Source organism: Symphodus melops (genome assembly GCF_947650265.1).
Source record: "Symphodus melops genome assembly, chromosome: 20".
NCBI lineage: Eukaryota > Metazoa > Chordata > Actinopteri > Labriformes > Labridae > Symphodus > Symphodus melops.
In genome coordinates, this window is record NC_136710.1 from 1,537,506 (window position 1) to 1,552,191 (window position 14,686).

At 43.7% G+C, this 14,686-nt stretch overlaps 2 protein-coding genes and 1 long non-coding RNA gene across 4 annotated transcripts in view; 2 read left to right on the top strand and 1 right to left on the bottom strand.

The window, feature by feature from the left end:
* The first annotated feature begins 624 nt into the window (after positions 1-624).
* On the top strand, positions 625-996 carry LOC306841947. The gene is made up of 2 exons (XR_013781638.1): positions 625-778; positions 896-996. It is a non-coding gene; the product is annotated as an uncharacterized lncRNA (long non-coding RNA).
* Positions 997-5,285: 4,289 nt separating this feature from the next.
* On the top strand, positions 5,286-12,720 carry LOC306841943 (FERM domain-containing protein 7). Its single transcript, XM_079371974.1, has 12 exons — positions 5,286-5,422; positions 8,117-8,221; positions 8,305-8,347; positions 8,724-8,802; positions 8,926-9,023; positions 9,288-9,402; positions 9,585-9,732; positions 9,851-9,946; positions 10,058-10,221; positions 10,598-10,666; positions 10,798-10,873; positions 11,067-12,720. The coding sequence occupies exons 1-12, from the start codon at positions 5,288-5,290 to the stop codon at positions 12,279-12,281; spliced, it is 2,343 nt and encodes a 780-aa protein (XP_079228100.1). The 5' UTR covers positions 5,286-5,287; the 3' UTR covers positions 12,282-12,720.
* Positions 12,721-13,343: 623 nt separating this feature from the next.
* LOC306841939 (serine/threonine-protein kinase 26-like) overlaps positions 13,344-14,686 on the bottom strand; it is a 16,826-nt gene continuing 15,483 nt past the window's right edge. For both annotated transcript variants that reach the window (XM_079371970.1, XM_079371969.1), the window contains exon 12: positions 13,344-14,686. This exon is cut by the window's right edge and continues 307 nt beyond it. The gene's annotated coding sequence lies outside the window, so the exon portion shown is untranslated.

The following is a 14,686-nucleotide window of genomic DNA, read 5'->3' on the forward strand; positions in this document are numbered from 1 at the left end:
TAACACGATTTTAGAAGAAAAAAAAACACATGAAGAGAAAAAAGGACAGAAAAGGACAAAAAAACCCACGACAAATTAAAAAAAGAAGAAGAAATGTCCGACAAGGAAGAAACTGTCGATTATACAGACTAAACAGGCAGATAAGAGGACACCTGAGCAGACTCATCATGAAGGAGAGGAAACGGTGACGAGGCGAGGACGAACGGACGAGCGCATCGAGAGCGCCGCGTCTGTTAGCTAACGTGTAATTTACAGCTGGAGCGACGGAGAGCTAACCGAGTGGAAAACATCATCTCAAGCTGTGATTAAAACCTTCCACTGTAATAATGAGATCTCCTCCAATCCCTTTAACACACACACACACACACACACACACACACACACACACGTGTTAATCCAGGACAGACGTGTTTCTGTGTTTTAATCACTTTACGGACTCATCCTTCACATTTCCTCCTCTTTCACTTTCATCATTAATTCGCTCATTTATTTCTTCTTCTTCTCTTCTTATCCTCTTAAACTTCTCGGCTTTGTTCTTCTTTTTTTTTTCATCCACTGATTGAGCGGAGAAGAAAAAAAGAAAGCTCCATGTCAAAACGTCATGGGGGAGTGGAGGAGGCGAGTGTGAAATACTTCACTTTTTGTCTTTTGTTTTGAAACAACCTGCAGGAAGTTCGTCAAATTAAAATCTTTGAAGGTAAAAATCCAGAAATATAAAACAGACTGTTTCACCTCCAGGATTTAAAGAGGAACAACACTTACGAATAATGAACTCAGAGTGGAAAATGAAGAACAGATTATTTTAACGTTTCAAAAGTTGATGCATTTAACAACAAAATACAACGAAGAGAGAAGACAGGAAGAAAGGACGGAGGGAAGGAAGGAAGGAAGGAAGGAAGAGCAAACAAATGAAGGAAAGAAGGAAGGAAGGACAGACAGAAGGAGGAAAGGAAGGACGGAAGGAAGAACAAATGAAGGAAGGAAGGAAGGAAGGAAGGAAGGAAGGACAGATGGAGGGAAGGAAGGAAGAGCAAACAAATGAAGGAAGGAAGGAAGGACAGACAGACAGAAGGAGGGAAGGACAGACAGAAGGAAGGAAAGGAAGGACGGAAGGAAGAACAAATGAAGGAAGGAAGGAAGGAAAGAAGGAAGGAGGAAAGGACAGACAGAAGGAAGGAAAGAAGGAAGGAAGGACAGACAGAAGGAAGGACAGAAGGAAAAAAGAAAGAAAGGACAGATGGAGGGAAGGAAGGATGGAAGGACGGAGGAAAGGAAGAGCGAATATATGCAAAAAGACAGAAAGTCACTTGATGAAGATTCATCTGTAAGTCTGGAAAAAGTTTGAAAAGTTTCCGTTCTGTGTCTCTGTCCACTCGTCCACAGCGCAGTATTCACATCTCTTTACGAGCTTTATAAAGAAATCCCTGTTAAAGCAGTGTTGGAGTCTTACCCGTGTTAAAATCTTTCCCCCCTTTAATCCTCGTAATTGTCAAAGAAAAACCTCCAACAATCGTTTCACACGGACGTTCACGTCCACGCGCCTTAACGGGCTTACAGCCGACCTCTCTGTCTCAAAGACAAATCCTATTTTCAGCTCTCATCAGTCAAGAACATACGAGAGGATGTCTCTGTTTCAATATCTCATTTAGCGCCCCACACACACACACACACACACACACACACACACACACACACACACACACACACACACACACACACACACACACACACACACACACACTGGGGGCCTGTTGCCACAGCTGCATTTGGAGACAAATCCCTTTTTCTGCTTCGCCCTCTCCGGCAAAAAAAACGCTCTCTCTCATTTCCTAACCCTGCCTGTTGCAGGGTTAAGATAAAAGAGGACTTGAGTGTGTGTGTGTGTGTGTGTGTGTGTGTGTGTGTGTGCGCTAAAAAAATCAACTGGCTTCATTTTGTGTTTGGTTTAATTTCACCTCCTTTTATCAGGATCAAACTTCGGTCTTTGTAAAACATGGAAGTCTAATAAATGATATTCATGTGCGGGGCGGTCGTCTCTAAATTGGAAGGTTGTGGGTTCGATTCCCGGCCCCTGCAGTTACATGTGTGACGTGTCGCTGGGCAGGACTTTTAACCCCTCGACGCCTGAATTTGATTCCAAGTATTGAAAAAAATAAAATAAATACATTAAGTTGAGAAAGTTAATTTAACCACTTTATCCAGTTTCTGTCGGCAACTTTTCCTCCTCATTCCCCCCCCCAAAAAAAAAAAAAAAATGTGTGGCGTTCCCCAAGGGTTCTGTACTGGATCCTCTTTTGTTAGTTTTCATAAAGCGACTCATCTATTGTTTCTATGCAGATGATATTCAACAATATTGTTCAGCGCAGCAGCAAACTGTAACAAGCGGAGCGACATCTGTGAACATTCAGCCGGGCGACTCGAGCTGCACTGATTTCACACAGGATGCAATCGCCTTCATTGTTCTGTTTGTTATTATTGCCAACCGTTGATTTATCAGCAACACAATACTTCTAAAAAAAAAAAATATGTAAAAAAAAGGCAACTCGTTGAGATTGATTGAGAAGCTGAAATGAAATGATTCCAGCGCTCGTCCACAGTCGGACACATCTGTTCACCATGAAGAAGAAGAAGGTTTGTACACACTCCAGGAAACTTATCGGAGGAGCTTCGAGGGGAAAATGAGCCGGGAACGTGGTGCTGTGGTGATTTGTTGTCTTTTTTTTTTTCTTAGTGTGTTTTAAATGTCTCTTGATGCCGAGTGTGAAATAAAGCGACGCTGTGAGTGGATGAAAAAAAAAAAAATTAAAGCAGGTGATTAACCATCAAGGCTTAAATCAAGAAAACGACGGGAAATTATTCGTTGTCACAGGAAAAAAAATCATCTGAGTGAAATGTGTGAATGCTCGGGCTTCCCTTCTGAAACAAGAGAAGAAGAAAACTGCAGAAACATGAAAGACTGTAAAAGAAGAAGAAGAAGAAAGACCCAGGGAGAGAAGGGGAGAGGAAACGAGGAAGGCAGGAGAAATAGATGGAGCACAATGAGAAGAAGAGAAAAGACTGCAGAACGTTTGCTCTAAACAAAGAGAAGTCGGACTAAACGTTTGAAAAAGATTTAAAAGTAGAAAAAAGAAAGTGGGAGAGAAAAAGAGAGCAGCAGGTTTGTGTGTTTTTTCCCAGCAGATAGGATCTCTGTCATCAGCTTTCCCACAAATCCAACATCCAATCAGACCTCAATCACCTCCCATTAAGCGGCGTGGAAACACTGCGCTGATTCCGCACTTATTTTTATTTTCTATTTATACCTTTTTTTTTTCCCGTGCCTCACGTGTTCAGCTCAAACAGCATTAACATGACGCTATCGGAGACGTGTTCGAGAGCGAGTCGGAGCGGAATGACTCGAGCTCGCTCGTTCAGATCCAAACACAGAAAGCTGTTTGTCCCACGCAGAAAAGCCTCTTAATAAAGCAAGCAAGTTTACGTGTCGTGGTCGTGGTCAGGGGCGTGTCCAAGATCAACATTTTACTGCTCAACGAAAAAAAAGTAAAAACTCAGACGATGTTTGCTACTTTAAAGGAGCAGTATGTAACTCTGCCCCCTAGTGTTTAAAATGTGTACTGCAATCTAAACTCTAATCATTACAGAGAGCTAGCTCCGCCCCCTTTTCCTCTAGCGTGGATGCTCACACAGGTCACCATGTGGTGGACACTGTAGCTTCAGTGTTTAGCCAGCTCTTCACTTTAAAAAAAAAATCATTTATGAACATTGAAGTTGTTGCTTGATTGATTTGGGTTGAGTTGCATTCTGCAGGTGAACCATCAGTGTGAGGACGACACACACTGCTGCAGCAGGGGGGGGGAGAGTTAAGGTGTGTGTGTGTGTGTGTGTGTGTGTGTGTGTCTCAGGAGGAAAGCAGCAGCATAAAGACACCAGATGTTACTTTGTTGGGCAGGTTAGGTGTGTGTGAGACAGAGAGGTGAGGAAAAGGGAGGAGGGGGCTCGTGTGTGTGTGTGTGTGTGTGTGTGTGTGTGTGTGTGTGTTGTCACTGACCCACCTGGATCAGATGCTTTTAGATTATCTTCAGGTCTTTATCTCCCTCTAGTGGTCTCGCTGTGTCACTGAACATATCTGCTCTGCAGCCTGCTTGTATTATGAGACTCTGTAGAAAGTGAAGTTAGCACAAGATCTCACTGACTGAGGCGCCGGTGGCCTCAGCTACACGCCTCAATGTCCTCTAAAAGCGGGCGTCCCCGGGTTCGAATCCGACCTGTGGCTCCTTTCCCACAGCTCATTCCCTACTCTCTCTCTCTAGCTGCCCTATTTCTACATTACAAGCAACAAAAAGTACAGAAGAATGAAAGATGCTGAACCCACCTTGCAGTCACCTTTTGTGTGTGTGTGTGTGTGTGTGTGTGTGTGTGTGTGTGTGTGTGTGTGTGTGTGTGCACGCGGAAGGGCCACACGTTATACATACAAACCATGAAAGTGATTTGAATGATTTCCCTCTTTGTGAGCAGCCTGTGTGTGTGACAGCATGTGTGTCAGTCACTGACACAGAAAATGTGCGACAGCGTCTCTCGGCCAACATTTTACGTGTGTGTGTGTGTGTGTGTGTGTGTCATCTCAGCCTTTGTGTCTCTCACACACACACACGTTAAGTGCTCAGTGTGTGCTGCAGGCGAGTGGAGGCATTGCACTACTAGCCTACTTAAGGACAGGTCAGCTCTCTAAGAGCATCCAGCCACCGTGAAATCCAGATTATTCTCATGGAGGCCCCCACACACACAGACACACACACACACACACACACACACAAATAAGCACACACACATATTGAGAGCTTCGTCTCTTTGCTTCTTTTACGTTTGTTCATTGAATTAACGTGAAAACAGGAAGCTGCGATGACAAACATTCTGAGATGAGAAAAATAAATCGAGATCTGAAAACCCGTCAAAGCCAAAAGAAGTCAGAGTCGCTGATAAACTGTGAAAAACTAAATGTCCTCTGCAGGCTTCCGTATTCAACGCATTTGACTTAAACATTTCGTTCACTCTTATTTAAATTATGATTTAAAATACAGACCGTGAACTTTGTCCGTTACAGTAACGTGAGCGCGTGCCATCACCAGTCTGGACAGCGCGCGCTCCAGCGGCAGCCTTTGATCTGCGGCGGAGCGAGATAGGTGGTCAGGATGATGATGATGAAGAGGAGCGCGTGAAGCCTTCGTGAAGGGGGGTGGTGGGGGTCAATGTGGGAGACTGTTGTAGCTAGAGAGCCGAGGACAGAGAGATGGGGGACCGGCACAGTCAGCGGAGGACTCTGACACTCGGGAGACTCACGAGCAGGTCCCGGGTCTCCAAGGAGACGAAGCTCCGGCTGCGCGTGATCTTCCTGGATGACAGCGAGCGCACGTTCGAGGTGGAGGTAGGAGAAGGCTGACACATCATCAAACTATCCAAATAAAAACGGGTTTATTCACCCCTCTAGATTCTGGTTCAAGAAAATCGATTGCGGTTTTTTTTTTTTTTAATGAATAATCTTTAATCATAAAAAATCTGACGCTGCAGCTTCGTTTTAAAACACGACGTATTTATTTAAAAAAAAATAAAAAATAAAAAGAAGAAGAAGAAGAAGAGACGCCACGACCTTTGTACATCACGTTTATTAATAACATTAATGTCTGTTTTCTACCTGGAAATCACTTTGACAGTCTGACCTTTAAAAACTAGATTTAAGCACAAGTTAACAGATATTATTCTCAGGTCGTGTTCTCTGGATTTGCTGAAGAAATAAGTAAATTGAAAACATTTTATGAAGCCTGAAAATGAATTAAAACTATTCAGCCTTTTTTGAAGTATCTGATATTAACTGTTATAGCACACCATCTTCTGTTCTGGATTATTTTGTCGCCTATTAGAAGTTCTTATTTTTGTGCTTTAACTGAGTTTTAATTATATTTAAGTCCTTTATTTAACTTAGTTTTATACTTTTTATTTTTATTGAAGGGAAGTTTCTAAAAACTTGAGTTATTTGATTTTCATAACTAAGTTTTAACTGTTGCTGATTTTGTCAGTCGTCATTTATCCTCACGCGACCACACGGTTAAACGAAGTCACGCAGATTAGACGCTAAAGAGTTGTGCAAACAAACAAAAACAATAAGACGTACACAACCACGTAAAAAGAAATAAATCTACGCCTAAGAGCCCGGTCAAGCAGACGCACGTGTTGCTAGAAAAGTCAATGTTCCCCTCTGATTGGACAAGGGCCACAAACCGCCCGACCATCTCTGAACCACACGTTCAACATCACCTCACATATCGCCTCTTTGCAGTAATTAAAGTAAACCCACTGCTGCTCCGTATTTATCCGACAGGATAGGCTCGGTTTCCTCCTGTGCACAAACGCGTAACGAAATCACACTCGGACAGACCAACGCACAAACATGTAGCGCCCTCGATGGCGTAGATTGAACGCAGAAGTCTTAACAGTGGGAAAGGCAGGCGCTTCACCGCCACGGAGCGTGCGGTGAAGGTCGAGACTTTGAAATACAAGTCTTTCAGATTTAAGAAGAAAAAAAAAGTAGCTGGGAAAACTGTCACGCTCCATCCAGCTTTTAAAGTCTGAGGCCACAACATGGTGGAGACGGAACATATAAAGAGATTTTCAGTGTGTGTGTGTGTGTGTGTGTGTGTCCATTTTCCACGGCCATGCTCTCTCTGTCAGCTCCCCCAGCCGCCCCCGGGACATTAGCAGCATCTTTACAAGACGAGGAGGAGGAGGAGGAAGGGATGAGGGGGGATAGTGAAGAGAGGAAAGGATGGATGGATGGACGTGGGGAATAAATAAACTCTCCCCTGTGCTGTGATGAATATAATGTATGTGTTAAAGAAGCCACCAGATTCACAGCAGCAGGTTTGAAGTGTCTGCTACGTTCCGTTCCTCAGTGAACGGTTTGTAAAGATGTCAGCCAGTAAGTGACTTCAACTGCACGCGTTCACTTCTCAGGACCTGCTGAGGGTCGAGGGAGCTTTGTCTACTTGAATAGCTGCTTTCAAGCTGTTAATGTTAAGATGTGTTTGACTGCACGTTTCCTTCGGAGCATCCATGCTGTTCTTTCCTGACTCAAGACGGTTGTGTACATTTTCCACAGACTAATTCTCGACAGTAGGTCCTCACTGCTCCACTTGGATCTCGGTCGTACTTGTAGCCGACTTGTTTGTTGCCTGGTGGTAGGTGGTAGGTGGTAGGTGGGGGGTGGGGGGTGGGGGGGCGTTTGTTTCTTCTAATTATCAGTTAGGCTCGTCTTCTCCTTATAATCGTTTACAGCTGCTCTGTCCCTCCTCTCTGTCTTTCTTCTGTCTTTCTCAAGACAACTTAATGAGGGACATGAAGAAACTCCCAACAGGGGTCTAAACACCAGCTAGACGACAGCCGAGACTAAAAAAAAAACCCTGGTGCCCCTGCATGAAAGGAACAACGCTCAAACACCAGAATCAATAATCAGCCGCATGAGAGAAGAATTATTATGTATTATGTGTAAAATGTACTCATGGTGATTTTTTATGACTGGTGTACAGAAGTGACTCAGATGACAGAATGAATGGGAAGACAGGCGTGAGGAGGTGAACCAATGGCAACGCTCAGTGCTGAAAAATGGGGCCAATTCTTGAGTGTAAAAAACTGCAGTTCCTCAACTGGCCACTAGAAGCAAAAGCCAAGGAATCTTCCTATTAAAATGTCCATTTATAAAACAGAAATTGTGTCTCTTTAATGTCCCCACATGGCCACTTTCCTCTGATTGGCGAGCTCGGTTTGCGTTGGCAGGGACATTTGAGTTTGGGTGAGCTTCCGGGTGGGCGTGTCCTCGGAAGAGCTGACAGCGTCCTCTGACCTCGCTTGTTCCCGAAACGTCTCGTAATGTTTCAGTGTGTGTTTGAATGATTGTTTAGGTGGGATTATACACACACTCTCATTATGCAGAGTTCAGACTAACTAAAGAGGAAAATGGAGCAGCTTTCCCCTGAGAGTCCACAGACTTACTTCCAACAGCGTCTCAATTAAAAAAAATCCAAAATCCAATCAACTCTCCGACTCTTCCCCTTTAATTCTCTTTCAGCAAAAGGTTTTAGGTGGAGACTTCTTCAACAAAGTGTGTGGTCATCTGAAGCTGCTGGAGAAAGAGTACTTTGGGCTGGAGTTCAGACACCACAGCGGCAACTATGTAAGAAAATCAAACGCACATGAACACAACCCGACGAATACCCGCGGTGTCTTCACCCAAACTGACCGTGCTTTTTGTTGCAGGTGTGGTTGGAGCTGTTGAAGCCGCTCGCCAAACAGATTAAATGTAAGTCACACTGAATGTGTGTGTGAGTCCTGACTGTCTACAGTGAGGGAGAAGCTGGAGTCCTGCTGGCTGTGTTGTTGTCAGAGCTGTGTTTACATGGACGGGACGGCCGGCTCCTCCCCTTGTGTATAAAAGCTGTTTTAGATCATTCTGTGTCAGTTTACATGAAGCTACCAGCTAAGTAAAGAGCGCTAACATTAGCATGCTAACACAACAAGGCAGGCGACATGTCATCGCGAGTCAGGGCTGAAGCTCAAGGGGGGGACACCTACTGGATCACAAAGTCACACATTCTTCCTTTACCACCATTTATCCTTCATTTCTTCTCCACTTCTGTATCTGTAATACGACCTTTATTTGTTTTCTCTCCGTCAAGACACCAGCGATCTGTTCTTCAGGTTTATCGTGAAGTTTTTCCCACCAGACCCCGGACAACTCAAGAGAGGCCTCACCAGGTAACGTTGCTCTTCAGTGGAGGCTAGAATTGTATTTTCCTCTTATAACGTCCACTTTCTAACACTTCTTGGTGTGTGTGTGTGTGTGTGTGTGTGTGCGTGTGTGTGTGTTTGGTCGCGTAGGTATCTTTTTGCCTTACAGATCAAGCAGGACTTGACCAACGGCAGTCTGACCTGTCATGACAACAGCGCCGCCCTGCTGGTCTCGCACATACTGCAGTGTAAGCGTTCCAACAGCCTACAGCATTGGATGTTTCTGAGAATTTATACAAGCTTCTCTGCCGTTGACTATTGTATTAATCTGCCTGTTTATAATATCGGCAGCTATTAGCATTTTAAATCACTATCGGCGTCGGAACACGGCAATAAATGTGTGTATCTCTAAAGTAGAAAGATATCGGCTGATATATCGTATCAACCCAAAAAATCAATACCGGTCGGGCCCTAATGTTTTCCTGTTTTTGTTTTGTTGGTTTGGTTTGCAGCAGAATTAGGGGACTATGACGATGAGCTGGACTGTCAGCACTTAGAGATGAAGCAGTACGTCCCCAACCAGGAATATATCGACCACAAGATCATCAAGTTTCACAAGAAACACAGGTACACAACAACAATTCTCTCAATTCTGAAGTGTTTAGAGGTTTGCACTGCAGATACAGCCATCAAAAAGCAATAAACCTCATTGCAGAGTGCACACTCGATGCTAACCAAACCAAAGCTGAGGCTACTTATCGCTGAAATGACTCGTTAGTCTCACAGCTTGTTTTTCTCTCTATCTTTAGAGGTGCTTCTCCAGCAGATTCTGACATCCAGCTGCTGGAGATAGCGAGGAAGTTGGACATGTACGGCATCAGGCCTCACCCAGCCCACGATGGAGAGGGAATGAGGATAAATCTGGCCGTCACACACTCTGGAGTACTCGTCTTCCAGGTGGGTGAATGATGGTCAAAGAAAAAGAGAACTTTTCATCTCGAGCTTTGAATAGGTCGATGTTATTAAATGTTAGGTGTCATATGGCTGGATTTTTTTTTTTCTCTGTTACTACCAGGGAAACACCAAAATCAACACGTTTAGCTGGGCCAACATCCGCAAGCTAAGCTTCAAGAGGAAACATTTTCTCATCAAACTTCATGACAAGGTCGGGGTGAGGACCTCATGCAGACAACACAGTTTGTTTTAAACCCCTCTGATGGGTTGATGGAGGTTGTTTGACTTCCATTAACGATGTATCTTGGTGTTTTTTTTGTCCGTTAAGCTATCGGGCAAGGACATACTAGAGTTCTCCATGGCCAGTCGAGATGTGTGCAAGTATTTCTGGAAGATGTGTGTGGAGTACCATGCCTTCTTCAGACTGGCAGAAGAACCCAAGACGATACAAAAAACTCTGCTGTCCAGTAAGGGATCCAGCTTTAGATACAGGTAAAGCACTCGTGCCTTAATTTGTCTCTAACCCAGCTTACACGTCCAAGAAGGGTCTACATGGTCCTAAGCTTGGATAAGAGTGGGCTTTGACTTTGTATTCCACATGGGCAACCCAGACGAACAACATGGGCTTGAAATGGGAATATACCTCAAACATGAGTGTTGATCCCAATTGGGCCAGATTCTGACCCTGTATAGAGTCCATCAATGGCCCCTCGTTAAACCATGTGGGGCCTGCATGGACACAGAAAAGGTTTGGAAGCCCCAAAGTTAGTGTGCTGATTGGGTGGTCCAAGTTGCTTTTCTTCAAGATCACGATTATGATAACCATATCAAGTTAAAAGTTCAGATCAGATGTGTTTCTGTGCTGCAGTGGTCGGACCCAAAAACAGCTGCTGGAGTGTATGGGATCCAGAGAGAGGAAGACTGCCCACTTGGAGAGGTGAGAACAAATACTGTATCACCAGCTCGTCTCAGAGTCAGGCAAACTTTAAACTGTACAAATAGATAATTATATATTGCATTTAATGTCTACTCTAACTCTGAACTCTATTACCCGTTCGTCTCATCCAGGAACTTCTGTCAGTCAGACTACGATCCCAGACACTGCCGCTCCTCTCCCGATCTCCTGACAGACGTTTCAAAGGAGGTAATTAAAATGACTGTTGGCAAAGTTCACAACCATTTAAGCACTAACCATTCATGTAGACAAAACGTAAAGGCCACGATTAGACACTCTTTGGATCGGTAATTATTCAGTTTGGTCAGTACAAGGGACAATAGGTTCCATCCAAATATAGATTATAGGCTGGTCCTTATGTTTGTGTGTTTTACCTCCTCAGGCGTACGAACAATCCAAAGACTTCCCTCTATCTGGTCATGCCATGGGGGTCCGCAGTGAGGACGACATGGACCCATATCACCAAGACATTGACGACTTTGAAATAGATGGAGAGGGGGCTAGACGTCCCCAATCCTCCTTTGAGTTCCCGCACAGGACACGCCCCTTCATCCGAGTGACTCCTCTGTCTCCGTCTCCACGTCACCAATTTGCTCCTTCGCCTAAGACGAGATGCGTCTCCACGTCTGTGATGGACGAGGTGAGGGGCGGGCGTTTAGGGGCACAACGCCAAGCCCAAAGGCTAGCCGGTGTCTATGGCAACCGGTCCCGACGTCGACCAAACCCTCAGCCACATCCGGACGCTGCTCAACAGTTGGTTCTGCTCTACCCAAATACTCCCGCCTACCATTACCACCCTGTCCTCCCATCATTCCCTTTTGTTGGTTCGTCTCCACTCAACAGACACCCATACTTGTCGGACTACGTGGCCGTTTCCTCACTGGAGCGTTTCCCGCAGGCGAGGGGGCGGGATTATGGGACAGTGGATGGGTTTTCACGACCAACTTTCTATCCGCTTGGCCATGACTCGCCTACCCTCTCGCCGTTAAGGAGGAACATCCGCCCATCTGGTTCAGGGGGCCTGGGATTAGGGAGGGTTTATCATCCGGGAAGCAACGGAGCACGGTTTATGGGTGTTGGACATACCGAGGCGGGGCATTACAGCGATGACTGCAACTTCCTCCCAGGACTGCCTCGCCGTGTGGCGAGCCAGCCAGATGTCAAATTCCACCTCTCAAGGAGTGCCAACCCTGCCTTTAACCCCGCCTCCGAGTTCCGTCCCCTTGGCTACTACCCTCACTTGACACGCCCATCCAGACCCACCTACCTCCCGTTGAACTCCTCCCCTCTCCCAGAACGTCCCGCCTCGCTTTGCATGCTTGGAGGCACCACAGGAAGTTACAGTGACTCAGAACCTGAGGTTTTCTATCCATATTACTGCCCACCACCCCCAATGGGGAAAACGGTTCGGTCTGCTGGGCTGGCAAGGATGAGGTTTTCCTCCGGGAGCCTCCAACTGGATGAGGAGGACGAGGAGGAAGAGCAGGAGGAAGGAGCAGCGAAGGAGAAAAAAGAGACAAAGGGGGAGGAAGAGAAGAAGGAAAAAGAAGGGGAGAAGACTAAAAGTCCTGCAAAGGTCACTGAAGTCACACTGTAGATATCAACGACGAAACTGTGGAAATGCAAAGACTGCAAAGGTTCAAAATATGATCACAGACTACACAAATCAGGACACTCGTCATAAATGGGTTTGAGAAGTGAAATCCTTTGGGGTGTTCTGGTGGATGACGTTTTATGCCTTGTTTAAGCAAAAACCTCAACTTCTTGGATTCAAGCTTGTTATTTTTCTTTTTTAGGGTTTTTATCATTATAAATTATATTTAACTACTGAACTGAAGGTCAAACGAGCTGACGTAGCTTCAGCTGTAGCAGTGACCTGGCTGTTGCTATTTCTTTTAATATGGTTAAACAACTCAGATAACATTTTTTGTTCTCTGGAATCAAGAGCTAAAATGTCTTCGTATTCTTACTCTCGGCCTCGTCGTCTCTGCCATGATGTCTGCATTGAGAACAAGCCCAGACCAGAAACAGGAAAAGGTTGCCTTCACGGCTTTCTGCCAAAAAAGTCGTGCCGTAATGTCTGAACGTACATGCTCTGTGCAACAACAGGCGCTTTCATTCAATCAACTTCAAGTGTTTTTGAGGCCTGTGAAACTTTTTTGATGACATAGTTAAGTATCTCTGTCTCAAAAGGTCCATGAAAACTGTGTTGGCTGTTTTTTTGGTTATTAATAATGAGACTGAATTTGCCAATAAAGGTTTAAAAGAAAAAGAAAATTGTGTGAACTTTATACAATGTTTACAAAGTGAGGCATCTGGTATTTTCTCTATTTATAAAATTACTAAATCTGTAGATTGGGGCTGTTAGCATTACTAGTTTATCATTATTGATTACTTTATTTCAAAATAAAAGCAGGGTTGAATTCTAAAATAAAGTACTATCTTTAGCTTTTGACAGTTCACAATTTCAAAATAAAAGCCTGACAGTTTTAATTTTTTAAAAGCATAATAATGGAGTTTCAAATATGCGATTCAATGCGATAAATTGGTATTATCTAATCAAAGGTCATTAAACGGTTCATTTGCTTTGAACACTATTTTTAAACCACTTCTTAAAGAAAAAGATCCCCACAAAAATGAATAACGAGATATTTGTCAATCAAACTTAAATATTTATTCATAAAACTCTAAATCCCGCTACAAAAAAAAAAGAGTACAGTTCTGTAAAATCTTACATCTTCCACTTTACATATCCCCCCTTAACAAGCGTTGTCGTATCCCTTATGATATATAAAAAGACAAAAATATACAATGACCAATTTTTATAGTGTCTTTGGTACAAACTATCAGTAATACGTTTAGATTACAGCTCCCTTCATGCTATAGAAATTAACGATCTGTCCTACTTTCCAATGTTAGATGTTAAAAAACAACATTTACAGTAAGCATGTTAAGAATCAACATTCAAATACAAGCCGAGTGTTGTCAAAGTTTAAAACTTGATTCACATTGAACAAACGGCACGGTTGTGTTTGGCTCGTAAAGTCTGGATAACAAGTGCTTTAATTCATCTCTAACGCTAAAATCTCAATCCAACCATTTGTCTGTTCAACCACAATCACCCAAGAGAGAAGACTAAATTATGAATCTGAATTTGAACTCCAGATACTGCTCTCCATTTTCACAGTTTTTTAAGCTACTATTTGTGATGCTAACAGTTGTGTGATGCTACATATTCAGTTAGCAAACAAATGTCGCTAAATAGGTCAAATTTCCCCAAGTGTCAGCCATTTTTAAACACGTCTGTTAGTTTTTTCTAACGAGCAATACTTTTATAAACCTGGGGATGTCAAACGTATTTAATGGTTAAATGTAGGCAGTAACTTAAACGTTAGCGGGCTAGCTAGCTAGCTAGCTTTAAGTAGATTGTAGCAACCTATCTTGGCTAAAGTTCAGTGCACTATGGATTTGGATTCTTTAAATTGATCGTTTATCCACTTTGAAAACGTAAAGACACAAACGCTTCTTAAAAGTGTGTTTTCATCCAAGAGTAGCTTATTCAACGTAAATGTTCAGGAAAAATGGCCGTAAAAATCTGTAAGTAGAGACGAGGAATCAGACTTGGTGATGAGCGATTCATGAAGTCGTAAATGACCTAACCCGACCTTGAAAACAGTAAAAACGTAGCCTCACGGTTAAACCCTGAGGGGCAGATCTGACCTTCGAGTAACTTCCAGGATCAGGGAGCTGTAATTCAAAGCAGTACTGAAAACAAAACAAACATGGAATATTTGCATATCGGCCGTCTCAAGTGCTAATGAACAAACATATCGACATCTACAGAGTCAAGCCAAGTCATGACGCGAAACATACACCGCTGCTGATGGACGAGAGCCCTCTTTACGCTCCAATAACATGTGGTTCAAAACGTGTCGAGACCAGGACTGATAGTATAAATTATTAAAGGCACTTGGCGGTTCTGATTATTCAAAATAGTTTTTT

Excerpts from the sequence above, each read along its gene's own strand:
- LOC306841943 (XM_079371974.1), top strand. The coding sequence starts at position 5,288 with ATGGGGGACCGGCACAGTCAGCGGAGGACTCTGACACTCGGGAGACTC. Across the intron at positions 8,348-8,723 it reads GCTCGCCAAACAGATTAAAT|ACACCAGCGATCTGTTCTTC; the intron begins GTAAGTCACACT and ends CTCTCCGTCAAG. Across the intron at positions 9,403-9,584 it reads AAGTTTCACAAGAAACACAG|AGGTGCTTCTCCAGCAGATT; the intron begins GTACACAACAAC and ends CTCTATCTTTAG.